Source organism: Solanum stenotomum, chromosome 2, assembly GCF_019186545.1.
Source record: "Solanum stenotomum isolate F172 chromosome 2, ASM1918654v1, whole genome shotgun sequence".
NCBI classification, from domain to species: Eukaryota; Viridiplantae; Streptophyta; class Magnoliopsida; order Solanales; family Solanaceae; genus Solanum; species Solanum stenotomum.
Window position 1 is genome coordinate 4,921,152 of NC_064283.1, and position 13,938 is coordinate 4,935,089.

Genomic DNA, 13,938 nt, shown 5'->3' on the forward strand with positions numbered 1-13,938 from the left:
CTATTATAATTATAATAGTCAATTCAAAATGATGATATTTGATCAAAAATTATTATATTCCTATTTTAAGTATATTCAATTATAAGATCTTTAAATTTATATGAACTTATTGTGTAATGACATAGGGTGAATTTTATGTTGAATAGTCCTCAAAAGTTACTTCAATGAAGATGTCAATACTAATTATACAAGTAATGCAAGTATGTTATTATATAGCTCAAGTGGGAGCAATGTGATATCGGATGTCCAATATGTAGTTTTATGATTATAGGCACTCATACTCAATATTGTCGATACCAGGAGCGAACCCACTGCAGGAAAGACCAACTGCAAAAACAAATTAAAAGTGATTCTCGTATTCCCCAGATAGCTACAAGTATAAATCGGCTTAATAAATTGTGTAGGAAAAATTGAAGCTTTCTGAGAATAGAGAAGCTGTGGAGGCCCAAAAACAAGACAGTAGTTGTACACAATCAAGCACTCATATTCGGTATTGTCAATACACCCATGATCCAGAATAAGGCACTCATGCCCGACGAATTTTGCTTGAACACAAAAACGCATTAGTATTTAGTGATGACTAGTAAGCATCGACTGACTTCTTACTAAAAGATAAATTTTCAACTAAGATTTGATGGGGATTCCCTAGAAGAGAAAACCCTCCAGAAATTGGCGTATGCCACTTGATGCAACACGCACACGGTATTCTTTAGTAAAAGGCGAAAGAATAGTTCGCTATGTGCTTATTGCGTGGCTGCGTGATTTCAACAAATGGCTGAAGCAAACTTTAAATATTGGGCGAAGATGTTCGCTTCACTGCTCGTCCCGATGTGGGAGAAGTTCTGCTAACAGTCTTGCTACCTTTGTTCTTATAGTGTTAGTACCAATGGTTAATGATTCCTATTTGAGTTTTCTATTAGTTACGTATTAATTTATGTCATATCATTTTTCTTAATGCTTATCAAGAAAAAGAGTGATACAATTCTATGAAAAAATGAGATTCTTTGTCAAATTCAAAATAATTTGTTTTCCTCTTTTGATTTTAACCTTAATGAAAAGTTCTATACCATTATCGAAAATTGAAATATCATTGTGATATCTAGATCAAGAGTTCTTTTGTTTGCTAGTGGCCGACGTTCGGTATTCATATTGATTTATGATTATATTCAAATTCTTCGCATTGTGAAGTTCTACCTCGAATAAAACTCGCTCTTGATTCCATACTCATATGAATTGAACCCCAAATTTTGGATTAAAAAAATACTTTAACACTCCATTAAATAGAACATATTTGGTTTATATCACTTATTATCAAATGAGTCTTTTTGCAGTGACTAGTATGTCAATTGTTTGTAATTAGTTGAATCTACTACACTCCAAGAATAAAATTCTTTTTTTTAAACCAAACTTTAGGTTCTAAGGAACAATGATTTATTAAATGATTGTATTTCTAAGGGACCTCGACTTCTCAACGTATTTAGATTTATATCTGGAGATTAGACTTGTAAAATTTCAGAAAAATATATTTAAACTGCTCAAAATTGACATTTATGAATAACACATTTCAATAAAATACTTTACAGCTATTACTTATTTTCTACTCTCTTATTGAAAAAAAAAAAAAAAAAAAAACAGCACAGTGGGTGGCTATGACAGATCAATAATATGATTATGCCATGTGACAGATCCCTTATATGTTTTTCTTTTTTTGTGTGTGTGAGAGTGGGGTTAAGTTCCTCTTGTATAGGAAATTGAATTTGAAAATCATGTCTAGCATAACTCTAGATGGTCCAGCACAACTTTCTTTTAGGTTGTTGATAAGTTTATGGTCCACCAAATAATAATATTTTTTGAAAAAAAAATCAAAGCTTTTAGAGTCGGTTTGAATTGACGTATTTTAAGTGTTTTTCAATTAAATAAGCTTCTAAGTAATGTTGTAGTATTTGGATATATTAGAAAAAGTTTATTTTAAGCCAAAATAATAAAAGTAAGCCAAACGTCATAACTTAGAAATCCTAACTTGTAACTTTTAACATAGGTTATAATAAGCGCATCCAAAATATGTCTCAATTTATAGACACTCTTCTTTTTGACCGATTCCAGAAAAAATGTCATCTTTCTCTATTTGACAACTATTAATGACATCATCCTCGTTTTATTCTTATTGGATCTCATATAAAGTTTTATTATAAAGAAATTAATTAAAAGTAAGCACTAAAGTGATTATAACAAGGGCAATTTGGTAAACATAATAAATTCTTCCCTTAATTCTTAAATTTCATTATTTGTTCAAATAATGTCATATAAATTGAGACGGGAGAGTTGTGCATAATTGCTTTGACAGCAAATAGATATTTCATGAGAGTGATATGATGATGATTCATGTGGTGCTTGCTAATATCAATAGAGCAAAGAAAAGATCTCATTCTACCAAACTGGGCTCCAACAAGCATGTGAACTTTGATGCCTATGCAAGTAACAATCACTTATTTCATTCCTTTATTTTCACTGTTTTTTCATCCTTCATCAATTATATTAAGGTTTTCACCAAGCAAAATTTGATAATTTTTGATATTTTAATAAGTAAGCAAAGAAAATTGTCTCTATAAAATTTATGTACTCCACAATTTAGGCAAACACCTATAAGTTGCGGAGGGAAGGAGAAGACAATCAATATAGAATCTCACTTATCGAACTTGTTTTCTACTCAATAAGAAAAGTCACTTTCTTGATTTATAAGGAACTTATTTTCTCACTATATTTTACCAAACAGGCAAACACCATATGTCTTAGTCATATACTGCAAATGAAATTTTTTAACCTCAACTCTCTGTAGTTCCAAGAAAAGAAGTTAGGAGTATATATATATATTTATTACAGATGAGAATCTTTAAAAAAGGATAAAAATATTGGAAAAAGAAAAAAAAAAAGTCTGTCTGCATAGTTGTTAGGTGATGTATACTGGGGACAAGATGATAAAATGTCTATTTCTCTAATTACTTAAATTGCTGTTCTGAGCATCATCATCATACTTTCTCAGCTGGCTTCTCATCCTTATCTTCCATCCATCCTCTCTATTTTTACTTCCAAACACCAAGTGCTTTGCTACAGAAAATCAAGAAAAGAAGTTGATTATAGCCATGGCATTTGCAGGAACAACACAAAAGTGCATGGCTTGTGACAAAACTGTCTATCTTGTTGACAAATTAACTGCAGATAACAGAATCTATCACAAAGCTTGTTTCAGATGTCATCACTGCAAGGGCACCCTCAAGGTTTCTTCCTATGACTCTTGGCTTTTTTTTTGTTGATAATTGTGGTGTTCGGATGAGTTTTTGCACAACTCGACTAATTCCACATGATACCTGCTAGCTAGACAGATAGGAAGAAATCTTATAACAAAAAGACTAGCTTTTTCATGTACTTCTAGCTTCTATTTTGTCTTTCATGGAAATCCCATAGAGATAATCTGTCTGACATAAGAATTTCTTGTTCAGCTTCAAGTACTTTTCTTCTTTTCCTCCTGTTCCATACACAGGTTTTGGATCAAACAACAACAACAAATTCAGTGTAATCCCACAAGTGGGGTTTAGGGAGGGTGGAGTGTATGCAGCCTTAATCTTGTGAAGGTAGAGAGGTTGTTTTCAATAGACCCTCGGCTCAAGTAAAGCAAATCAAACAATATGTAAAGTAAAAACAATGAAGAAGAGAATAATAGCAACAACAAATAGTACGGTTACTGAAGCAATCATCAGGATCATTTTATACAGAAATTACTATAACTCTGTAAACTGGTCTCTGAATAGGTCTATGTGACTTGTTCAGAGTCAAAAGAAGTAGATTTGAGTTTTCTATTCAATATTACTAGCTTTATATGTCATATCCACTCTGGAGATGCTATAAGATTTATCAGTTTCTGTTAGACTTTTAATATTCAAGGCATTGGAGCTTAACTTTTACTGTTCTTCAACTGTATCTAATTGGCAGCTTGGCAACTACAATTCCTTTGAAGGAGTTCTTTACTGTAGACCACACTTTGATCAGCTCTTCAAACAAACTGGCAGTTTGGATAAAAGCTTTGAAGGTAGAGGTTAACATGGATTATAATTCCAAATAACTTTTGCAAACAGAAAACTTATTGACATTTCAAAATGTTACAGGGACACCAAAAATTGTGAAGCCACAGAAACTCATTGACAGTGAGGTAATTGACAATGAATGATCAAGCTTACTGACATAGGACATCTATGTTGCTCGGACTCTTCAAAAATGTTGAGGGGTGCGTATTCTCCAAAACTTGTGCATTTTTGGAGGATCCGACACGGGTGCAGCAACATTTTGAGAGTCCGAGCAACGTAGCAGAGTATTACCTTCACTTACTAAATGCAAGTTGTATCTTTGAAACAGAAACCACAGGTAGCTAAAGTGACAAGCATGTTTGGTGGAACAAGGGAGAAATGTTTTGGCTGCAAGAACACTGTCTATCCAACAGAAAAGGTAACACCACCAATAGGCAATAAGTAATCTTTTGTGTAAAATTTGTTACATATTCCAAAAGTTCACAGCTTGTATAGTTAACACTATTTCATGCTAATGCTGTGCAATAAATGTTATATTAAATCTTGATTGTGTGTTTATAGGTATCAGTTAATGGTACACCATACCACAAGAACTGCTTCAAATGTAGCCATGGAGGGTGTGTAATTAGCCCTTCCAACTATATCGCACATGAAGGACGCCTCTACTGTAAGCATCACCATATTCAACTTATCAAGGAGAAAGGCAACTTAAGCAAGCTTGAGGGTGACCATGAGACGATCCCCGCGATAACAACAGAAGTTACTGCAGAATCATAAACAACCGAAACAGTTGATCATTCCTTAGCTTTCCGCTATCATGTCTACCTGTCTCCTAAGTTCAAGAATCTGTATGTGCTAGCGTTATTTCGCTGAGGTCTTCAGCAGCGTCCATTAATGTGCTTCCGTTCTGCAGCCTATGTTTCCTCTCATCTTCCATTAATTTGATGCTGAACTATAATCTACTTCTGTGTTAAGATTTTTGACCTTTGTTTCTTGTGCTTCACTTGTATCGTGTGGATGTTAAATGAGATTGAATATAACACAGTTTTTTTGTCCAGTGCCATGAAAATCTTTGCAACATACTCTTTCCTCCTCAAACTAGATATGGAATTCCTTGAATCGCACATGATCCAGATGATGGAAGGCGATTCTTTTCCAATTTGACTGCACTTATACAGTTCCTTTTGAAGAAATCTAGATAGTAAGTTTCTCATTTTAAAGGCAAGAAAAGATACCTCAACAGCACAGATTCTAACAATTTAACCCAAGGCATAGAAGAAACTTTTTACCTACCATTTCTCCATTGCCATTTTTCCAAGGCTAGAGTGGTATAGCTGCTAGTAAAGTAGAAAATGTAGTTGGTAACTAAGAAATAAACTGAAAAGTTTCAAAAAAATTCGACAACCTTACCGGGAAACAGCCTCTCTACCTCCACGAAGTAGGAGTAAGGTCTGCGTACACTCTACCCTTCAAACTCCACCTGTGGGATCTACCTCCACGAAGTAGGAGTAAGGTCTGCGTACACTCTACCCTTCAAACTCCACTTGTGGGATTAAACTGGTCACTGGGTATGTTGTTATGATGTTGCATTTTGCACCCTGCTTGAAACCACTTTTCAGCCTCTACCATCCTCTCTCCTACTTGATAATGTCATGGATAGCAATTCATTAAGCTATTAGCACTCTGAAAACTTGACAAGGGAGAAAGACAAAATTTTGTAAAAAGAAAAGGCAAATTTTGGCACAAGAGAGTACAATTCTTGCATATCCTTTCCACGTAAGGCAAAAGATTTTGAAACAAACATGCAAGTACTTGTGAAGAATCAGAAACTTTTCAGTATACAACAAAAAGAAAAAGTGAAAGCAACAGTGATCAGCAAGATGTTTGATAGTTCACAAAAATCACCAGCCATTCAATTCAGAAAGTCCTTAAGAGATCTATCGTGATACAGAAGCTGCCAGTAGCTAACCAAAAACAACAATAACACATCCAGTCTAATCCCACAAGTGGGTTCTGGAGAGGGTAGATCATACACAGTTACTAGGCCATTGTGGTAGAGGTTGACACCCAATTTTGACCCTCATCAATATAAATTAATCATCGAGCTTCCTAAATTCTAAATGATTTGAAATAATTGGCTTTATAAAATTCAAAATAATTTTTAAGTCATTTTAAATAGTTTTGTCATTTTTATAAATTTTAAGATAATAAATATGATATTTTATATAATTATGTGTCTAATTAGTATATTTTATGAACGTTCGAAAATTTTCTCAAAAAAGATTTTAGTTTTAGTTAAACATTTGGCTATTTGGTTTAAATTAATTAATAACTTATATTTCGAGTTAATTAGTTTTCAATTAAGTTAATTATTATACAATTACGTATATAATTAAGTATGTTTTATAAATATTTGAAAATCATCTCAAAAAGATTTTGTTTTAATTAAATATTTGGTTAATTAGTTTAGTTATATAATAGTTTATATTTTTAAATCATTCGGTTTATGATTAAGTTAATTACTTCATTTCATTAAGTTTAAGAAGCTCCTTAATTAATTTTAGATTTTAGCCGAATTTATAAATTAAATTCAATTCGGTTATATTGTGAATTCTATGGCTATCATTGCAATTCATTTAGCCATTTATATTTGCAAATTTAACCCTTCCCTACCTTAACTCATTTGTAAAACCATTTTGGGCCATTTAAAGTGACCCAATTCAGCCCAAACTCACTTCCCATTCCTTATTTCCAATTAAACTTACCAGCAGCCCATTCTCTGCAGCCCAACAACAAATAATTCCCATTCCAATTCCCAGCCCAAATTCAATTCTAAAGAAACCCATTCCAATATAATTCCAATTAACCCATATGTACAACATCCCAAACCGACCCAGACCCCTGCACCTTTGTCTTCTTCTCCTTCAACACGCAAAAAACGACCAGGAACGTACAGCAAGGCAGAGCACGCGTCCTACCCCTTTCCTCTTCCGGAATGGGACAATTTTTGTAGAAAAAAGTGTTTAGCCGAAATGGTGAAAGAATTTTGAATTCAAATTTTTGAAATGGAGCCGATTCTCATCCGAATTTTCGTCCTTTCCCCCCATTATCCTGAACCCTAGTTTTGGCTATATATTCTTGGATCATTCATTTGTCTTGGGGGGGATTTTTTTTTTTTCAAATTGAAAGTTTTGGGTTAGAAAAAAAAATAATCAGAGGATAGAGTGGAAAAAATATACTAAGGCAAGAATACACAAAAAATCACTAGCTGCAAAGAATAGGAGATTTCCTTGTTCTTCTTTTTCTTTCCCTGCTCACTGTTTGCAAAGCTCGTCGGAACTCTCGGAGTTTGGGGTGTGGTGTTGGAAGAAGCTCGTTGTCCCCTCTGCTCGTTCTGTCTCGGATTCGCTGCTCCTAAAAAGGTAAACTCCGTTCAACATCTCAATCTATCTTAGCCAAGATGTTGTTTAGTTCGTAGATTTGAGTTCAGTTCTGGTTGGTTTCTGTTTTAATGTTCTCTGTTGATTTCATTTTTTATTGTTTAGTGGCTTCTCGACATTTAGTTCATTATGGATTTCATTGTGGTTTAGTTTCTCATTTGCGCATCTGAAGTATCGAATTTGGTCTCTAACATCACTATTTCATCATGCCTCAAATGCCTTTATCATGTTCCTCACTATATCGTTGCCATTATGTACCCAAGCTTGTGTTGATTTTGTTAAAATTTTAAAGTTTTGTCCAGATTAGTGAAGCTCTAAGTATGAAATGGATTAATAAATTGGCTAATTTAAGTTTTGTTACTTCTCTTTTCTGTGTTTATTATTTTTCTTGTTATGAGACATTCACTGCCTAATAATATACAAATATTGGTTCAAATTAGTGTTTTCTTTTCGTTCCCTTATCATGTTAAATAATGCTTTAATATCTCATTGTTGCTTTAAGTTACAGAAGGTTGGCCTTAAATAATTGACATAGTAATTAGTGTCTATTTGTTAAAATTGCAGAATGGCTTGATCCTAATTAGCTTTATATTTATTGTGATTTCTCTCCTTTAAACATATGCTTCATGTAGTGGTTTTTTTTTTCTTTTTTTTTCCTTAAGTGTTCCCGTGTAAATATTGGCAACAATTTAATCCATTTGCTTCTTTTTTTTTTTTAGATTTAATTTCCTCTTGTTTTGATTCCAATTATGTTTTACTGATTAGTTTGGTGAATGTTGCTACTTCACAATTTATTATTTGGTTATAGCATAATTGTTTGAGTTAATGAAATACGTGTCCTTTGCATGTCCTTGTGTTAAGAAACTCTTGTTAAGATATGTTTGAAAACATTTAATAAAATGCTTTCTTGTATAGTTTACTCTTTGAAACATGCTAGAGTTATGCATTTTTCCTTAGTTGTGAATTAATATATGCATTTTTCCTTAGTTATAAATTAATACGTTATTGAAACATGCTAGAGTTATGCATTTTTCCTTAGTTGTAAATTAATATATGCATTTTTTCCTTAGTTGTAAATTAATATATGCATTTTTCCTTAGTTGTAAATTAATATATGCATTTTTCCTTAGTGGTAAATTAATACGTTATTGAAACATGCTAAAGTTATGCCCTTCTCTGTTTATTTCTCTTTATATGAGAACAAATTCATATATCACTCGATTGATTTAATCGAAGGAGTGCTCTAAATGAGTTTTACTTTCTGTATTCTTTTCTTTTTTATTTTTTTTTTTTGTATGTGATTATGATTTAGCCATTAAATTGATATAGTTTATTGATACTTTCACCATGCTTTTTTCAGACAACGTGGGTCTCTTTTAAGTCGGGATTGTCTTCTTTATTTAAATGACTTAATTATTTGCAAAAAGTGTGTTGCATTTTTCTTGGCTCGAACGTTAAATTAATTTTTGCTAGTTTTGAATGCAGCCTCTATTGGCTTATGGTGGTCTGTTCTAAAATGTTAAATTTCCTTTATTTATTTTTTTTTCTCCCGTTAGATGGAGTGTGATCTAATTCCTTTTCTTTGTTTGGGTACAACCTGCCGGTTGAGTCTCTTGGACTCTTATTTCTACTAGTTGCATTTCAAGTTAGGCCGTGAAGGCCCAAGATTCTTTCTTTCCAAAGTCCGTCCTTCTCAAATATATTGGCAAGGATAAGGCACCAGCGATCAGGTTTTGAAGTTGGATGGATGTGAAAGCAAAGGAGAATTGGAAAGATTGGGTCAAAGACCCACTCTTTATACAAAGGAATTGTACTTTTGGGCATAAGCCTATTTAGTCATTGTGTTTATTATTTCGTTAGAATTTAGGACAGGTGAAAAATTGGGCCTAAGGCCCAAAGAAATGTCTTATATATTAGACTGGGACGGGTGCAGATGACTCAAATGGGCCAAAGGCCCAAAACGAAAATGGGCCCAAATACTGGTCCAGGCGGACAGAAACCGGATTTGGGCCTAACTCTCTTTCTCTCTTTACCTTATTGTGCTCATTTTACTTGCTAGTATTTGTCGTTAATCTTAAGGTCAAAAAATTCAAATCCCTTAAAGACGCTTATTTCGTTTTAATAACTTTACCAAATCGATCACCTTTAAAAGGACTTAAAGAATTTTTGCAAGGAAAATACCTCACTTAGATGATAGTATTTCAACATTTTTCTTTTTCCCCTCTGAAATAGTTTCGACTACAAAATAGTTCAAATTTGTAAGATGAGTTAAGTTAAAATTATTTTAGCCAAATAATTAATTGTCGGATAACCGCATTAGCGGGTGTTTCTAGGTGCTTTAAAATCCTTCCTAGAACACTAATATGAACCCCCGAACCCCCTTATATTTTCATCAGATTCCTGTTTTAGTCTTTTGAAAACAAATAGTTTTCTTGATTTTTCTTAAAAATTAAGTGGCGACTCTTAAACCAGTCTAAAATATTTTCCTAAATAAAACAGTAGAGATATTGTTTTCAATAGACCCTCGGCTCAAAAGGAATGTTTTCAAAGCAGAGTTGCAAAGAAAAATATGATAACAAAAATAGCAAGATACAAAACAAATTAAGCAACAGATAGTAATACATACTGCTAGTAGCTAACCTCAAATTACAATCAACATCGTGGGAGAGGTAACAAAGATATAAAATGCTACACACAATGAAAACTTTAAATGCTGATTAATGAGTAGATCAAAGTTCAACATGATAGATAATCAAGTATCAGCAAATTGTCTTTACACCCTGCCATGTCAAAATGAAACTGAAAGAATCCAAATGGGAAAGTATAAATAGTAGGAAAGGAGTTGAATCCATTCCCAGAAAAGGAAGCTTGAGAATACCTAGGTTACATTGCAATTAACATTCTACTGTCACAAGATGTTACAACAGAACCACAATTTTCCTAACATAAAAAGCCTACTAATATGTACAAAGAATAAAAATAGGAACTCCTGCTGCACTTTCTCTCTTTTGTCTATTAATGTACACAGCAAGATCATTCACCAGAAATATCTGCTGCCTCCAAAATCCGACCATTCTGAGCAATACATCTCAAGTCTATAACGTGATTGTCTCGCAGAAACCCAAAACCAAAGGTTCCATTTTCATACTGCCAAATCCTTCCCTCCGCCTGCCTAGGATTAACGGGGCTTCCTGCCAGATCAGGAATAACCAAGTCGTAGCTTGAGTTCATGAAAAGCATGCACAAAATTACTCTCTTATCAGCACTAGGCAGAATCTCACATAAGTCATCAGCTTCAGCAAGGGGCTGAATATGCATGCGACTCTCATATATGTTTTCTTCCTCTGAAGATAAAGGTGCCTCAATGAATGTGGTATTCAAAGTCCAAAATACTGGGGCATTGGCAGAGAGAGGTTTACATAATTCAACAAGCCTTCTGCAAGCAATGCCACCAATATCATCATATGAGACAAGGAAGAACTCCAAAGTTGTTTCATCGCGGAATCCCTGCAGTGAAAAGCAAAGCCAAAACATCACATGAGCAGGCCTTTTGCAGTTAAGCATTCCCAATTTTGCGTTTCAGCAAAAGGGAGGTACACAGTATGTACAAACTGGCAAACTAAATACTCTGCAATTCATGCAGTTCAAACAAAGGCAATGGAGGTTTCCCATGACTCATGAGGGTGATGGGTTGATCTATTATAGAAATTATACACCTTAACTGATAAATATTTAGTAGCACAGTAGTTTGGCTAAACAGAGATAATCAGAAGAAAATGATCACGCGGGGATGTACATCAGACATAGTCACATTACCGAAATTAATCAAAACAGTTCAACTTTACACCCTATAAATTAGCTAGAACGAGACTCATAGATGATAGAACATGATAGCTGAAGGAATCTTTAAAAATCCTGTGAAAATTGATACATCATTGATTGGAAATATTAATAAACCTATATCTTTAGGGTAAGGACTAGAAGGGATACAGCCGCAAGCACTTACAGCTGAAAACCTCCAAAGAGGCAGTAGGACACTTGAGCCATCAAGCAAGACCAGCATTTAATTTAAATGTACAAGTCCAGATCTATGTCTTGGTTGAGAAGTAAAATCACTTGGAATTTCGGAACCGGAAGTTACCCTTCAAGTTCCGGAAGGATATTTGGACCTCTTACTAGTAAATTGGTCAAATGATACTTCTTACCAAGAGGAATAAGCTGGAATACAGAAGGACCACACAAATACCAACTATGATCAACCTCCTTCAGGTCATTGTCTTAGAAACCAGAAAATATAATAAGGATATTGGTAAAACAAGTCAGAAATCACTCTTCATGTACATAATGGTTAGTGGCATCATAATGTTAGAACTAAGATAACTAGAACAAATTACCAAAACTTTGGGGGTTTAAAGCACAGCTCCCCTGCTTAGAGTAATTTTGTGTCATATACCTTGCTCAAACACTTTATGAAGGTTAATACTTTATATCAATTCGACACTCAGAATAAATACATGCATATTACCCGGTTTACAATCACAAGCATTTACACCTTATCAAAACTCAAGGCTCTACCTAGTCATCTCTATAAAGTTTCATTCTTTACTTACTTTTACTTATACTTACTAAGGTCAGCCTTTGATTACACCTTAACCAGCTACATAGTTGTCTCTACAAAGTTAGAAGCTTTACTTATACGAATATAAATCTTTAAGAACAAAATCAAAGGCCAAACCTTAATTTCATAAAAGAACTGCTCATAAAGATCAAGTTTTTCTCTAACAGAACACTTCCACGGGCAAGAAACACAAGAATAAATTTGCAAAATTATATATAAGCAAAAAGTATCAGGAACAAGACCTTCCACAAGCCCTGCAAAGGCCTGGCTGGCGTAGGTGAACAATTCACTATTTTCACATAATTTTCAGGCTCCCACTTCCTTCTTCCCTGCCTTTCCCTCTCCCTCCTTCTCTGCCTCCTCGCCGACCCATTTCCACCAGGACTTGTCTTGTTAGCAAAATATTGATAAATATCAGACATCAACCTGTCCGGCAAACTCCCAGGGGACACACATAAATCCTCGTACTCCTCTTCCTTCATATTCCCTGAGCTTGAAACTTTCTTAAATCCTCTATTCTGTGGAGAATTACACGAGTACCCAAATGAAGTACCATTTTCTTCCACAACAACATGAGTTCTTCCCACGAAATTCACATTCACTGGAACCAATTCACTCTCCACAACACCCAAATCATCTAAATTCATGACATTTTCCGATAACTCCACCTTCCCCACAGGGTCAAGATAATTAACAATTTCACCCTTAGAGGTAATACCCATCCATAAAAATGGCAACTTTATCACTTCATAAGTACCAGTTCTCGAGGGTTTCACCCTCGAACCAGCTATATGAAACGGACCCCACTCAAAAAAGATCAACGGGGAATCAGATTCAGCACCACTCCGGCGCCAGAACCCAATGAGATTCTCATACTCCAAAAGGGTATTGTAAAGAAGCTTGTACGAGATCTTACCGTTACCCCATTTGTTAATCTGTGTTTTGGATCCCCATTGGCGGTTACACATGGAAAACCAGAGTTTTGGGTCATCACGGCAGAGAGAAACGAAGCGCTTTGAAGTACAGGCGAAATTGGAGATATCTGATGGAGTGAGGAATGAGAGGATACAAAGCTGCACATCTTCTGGGAAATCAGTGAATGATAAAGAAGTGGCATGAATTTCATCTGGTTTTGCCATTTTTTGTTCGAATTTGGTACTTGAGTTTTCTTTGGAATTGGTGATTTGGGGGTTTTGATTGAGCGTAATAGTCTTGGTTGAGAGAAGATTCAGATGATTTAAAAAAGGAGAAGATTTTGATGATGGAATTATTCTATTTGGGAAATGGGATTATTCTCTTCTGAATGTGTGGATTCAGCTGGGGAGCTTTGAAGGAAACTTGCACGGAAAAAATGAGTAGTAAATTCAGTTGGATTTTTTTATTTATTTTTACACAGGTTACCAACTACATTAAGTTTTCAATTTTAGATATTACCTTAATTTTTTTTTAATATTAATTTTGAATAATATAAGGGGAAAAACTCAAATATGCCATTGAACTGGACTAAACACTCATTTATGTTATCCGTTAAAAGTTTCGTTTATCTATGTCATTTTCGTTTGAAAAAATGACTCATCCATTTTCGTTAATACATAATGACATGAATGAATTTCTCAAACGAAAATGACATAGATGAGCCAAACTTCTAACGAATGACATAGAAGAGCCTTTTTATCAAAGTTCGATACATATTTGAGCTTTTATATATGAGATAAACCCAATTTTTTGACTTGATTTTTTAAAGTTTTAAATATTTCAAATAATGCAAAAAATAATAACTTGATAATGTAATTATGATATC

At 34.1% G+C, this 13,938-nt stretch overlaps 2 protein-coding genes and 1 non-coding gene across 3 annotated transcripts; 1 reads left to right on the plus strand and 2 right to left on the minus strand.

The window, feature by feature from the left end:
• Positions 1-640: 640 nt before the first annotated feature.
• On the minus strand, positions 641-756 carry LOC125857302 (U5 spliceosomal RNA). Its single transcript, XR_007445629.1, has one exon. It is a non-coding gene; the product is annotated as a U5 spliceosomal RNA (small nuclear RNA).
• Positions 757-3,012: 2,256 nt separating this feature from the next.
• Positions 3,013-5,139, plus strand: LOC125855377 (LIM domain-containing protein WLIM1-like). Its single transcript, XM_049535097.1, has 5 exons — positions 3,013-3,275; positions 3,988-4,084; positions 4,161-4,204; positions 4,408-4,497; positions 4,641-5,139. The coding sequence occupies exons 1-5, from the start codon at positions 3,141-3,143 to the stop codon at positions 4,854-4,856; spliced, it is 582 nt and encodes a 193-aa protein (XP_049391054.1). The 5' UTR covers positions 3,013-3,140; the 3' UTR covers positions 4,857-5,139.
• Positions 5,140-10,148: 5,009 nt separating this feature from the next.
• Positions 10,149-13,536, minus strand: LOC125855397 (F-box protein At3g12350). The gene is made up of 2 exons (XM_049535118.1): positions 12,380-13,536; positions 10,149-11,026 (listed from the first exon to the last, which is right to left on the minus strand). Exons 1-2 carry the CDS (start codon positions 13,274-13,276, stop codon positions 10,553-10,555), a joined length of 1,371 nt encoding a protein of 456 aa, XP_049391075.1. The 5' UTR covers positions 13,277-13,536; the 3' UTR covers positions 10,149-10,552.
• Positions 13,537-13,938: the final 402 nt, after the last annotated feature.

Bases quoted from the DNA above. Each gene is read 5' to 3' on its own strand.
- LOC125855377 (XM_049535097.1), top strand. From the start codon at position 3,141: ATGGCATTTGCAGGAACAACACAAAAGTGCATGGCTTGTGACAAAACT. The intron at 4,085-4,160 runs GTAGAGGTTAAC...AAAATGTTACAG, and splicing joins TTTGGATAAAAGCTTTGAAG to GGACACCAAAAATTGTGAAG. The intron at 4,498-4,640 runs GTAACACCACCA...GTGTGTTTATAG, and splicing joins CTGTCTATCCAACAGAAAAG to GTATCAGTTAATGGTACACC.
- LOC125855397 (XM_049535118.1), bottom strand. From the start codon at position 13,276: ATGGCAAAACCAGATGAAATTCATGCCACTTCTTTATCATTCACTGAT. The intron at 11,027-12,379 runs GTCTTGTTCCTG...TTTTCACTGCAG, and splicing joins CTTTGCAGGGCTTGTGGAAG to GGATTCCGCGATGAAACAAC.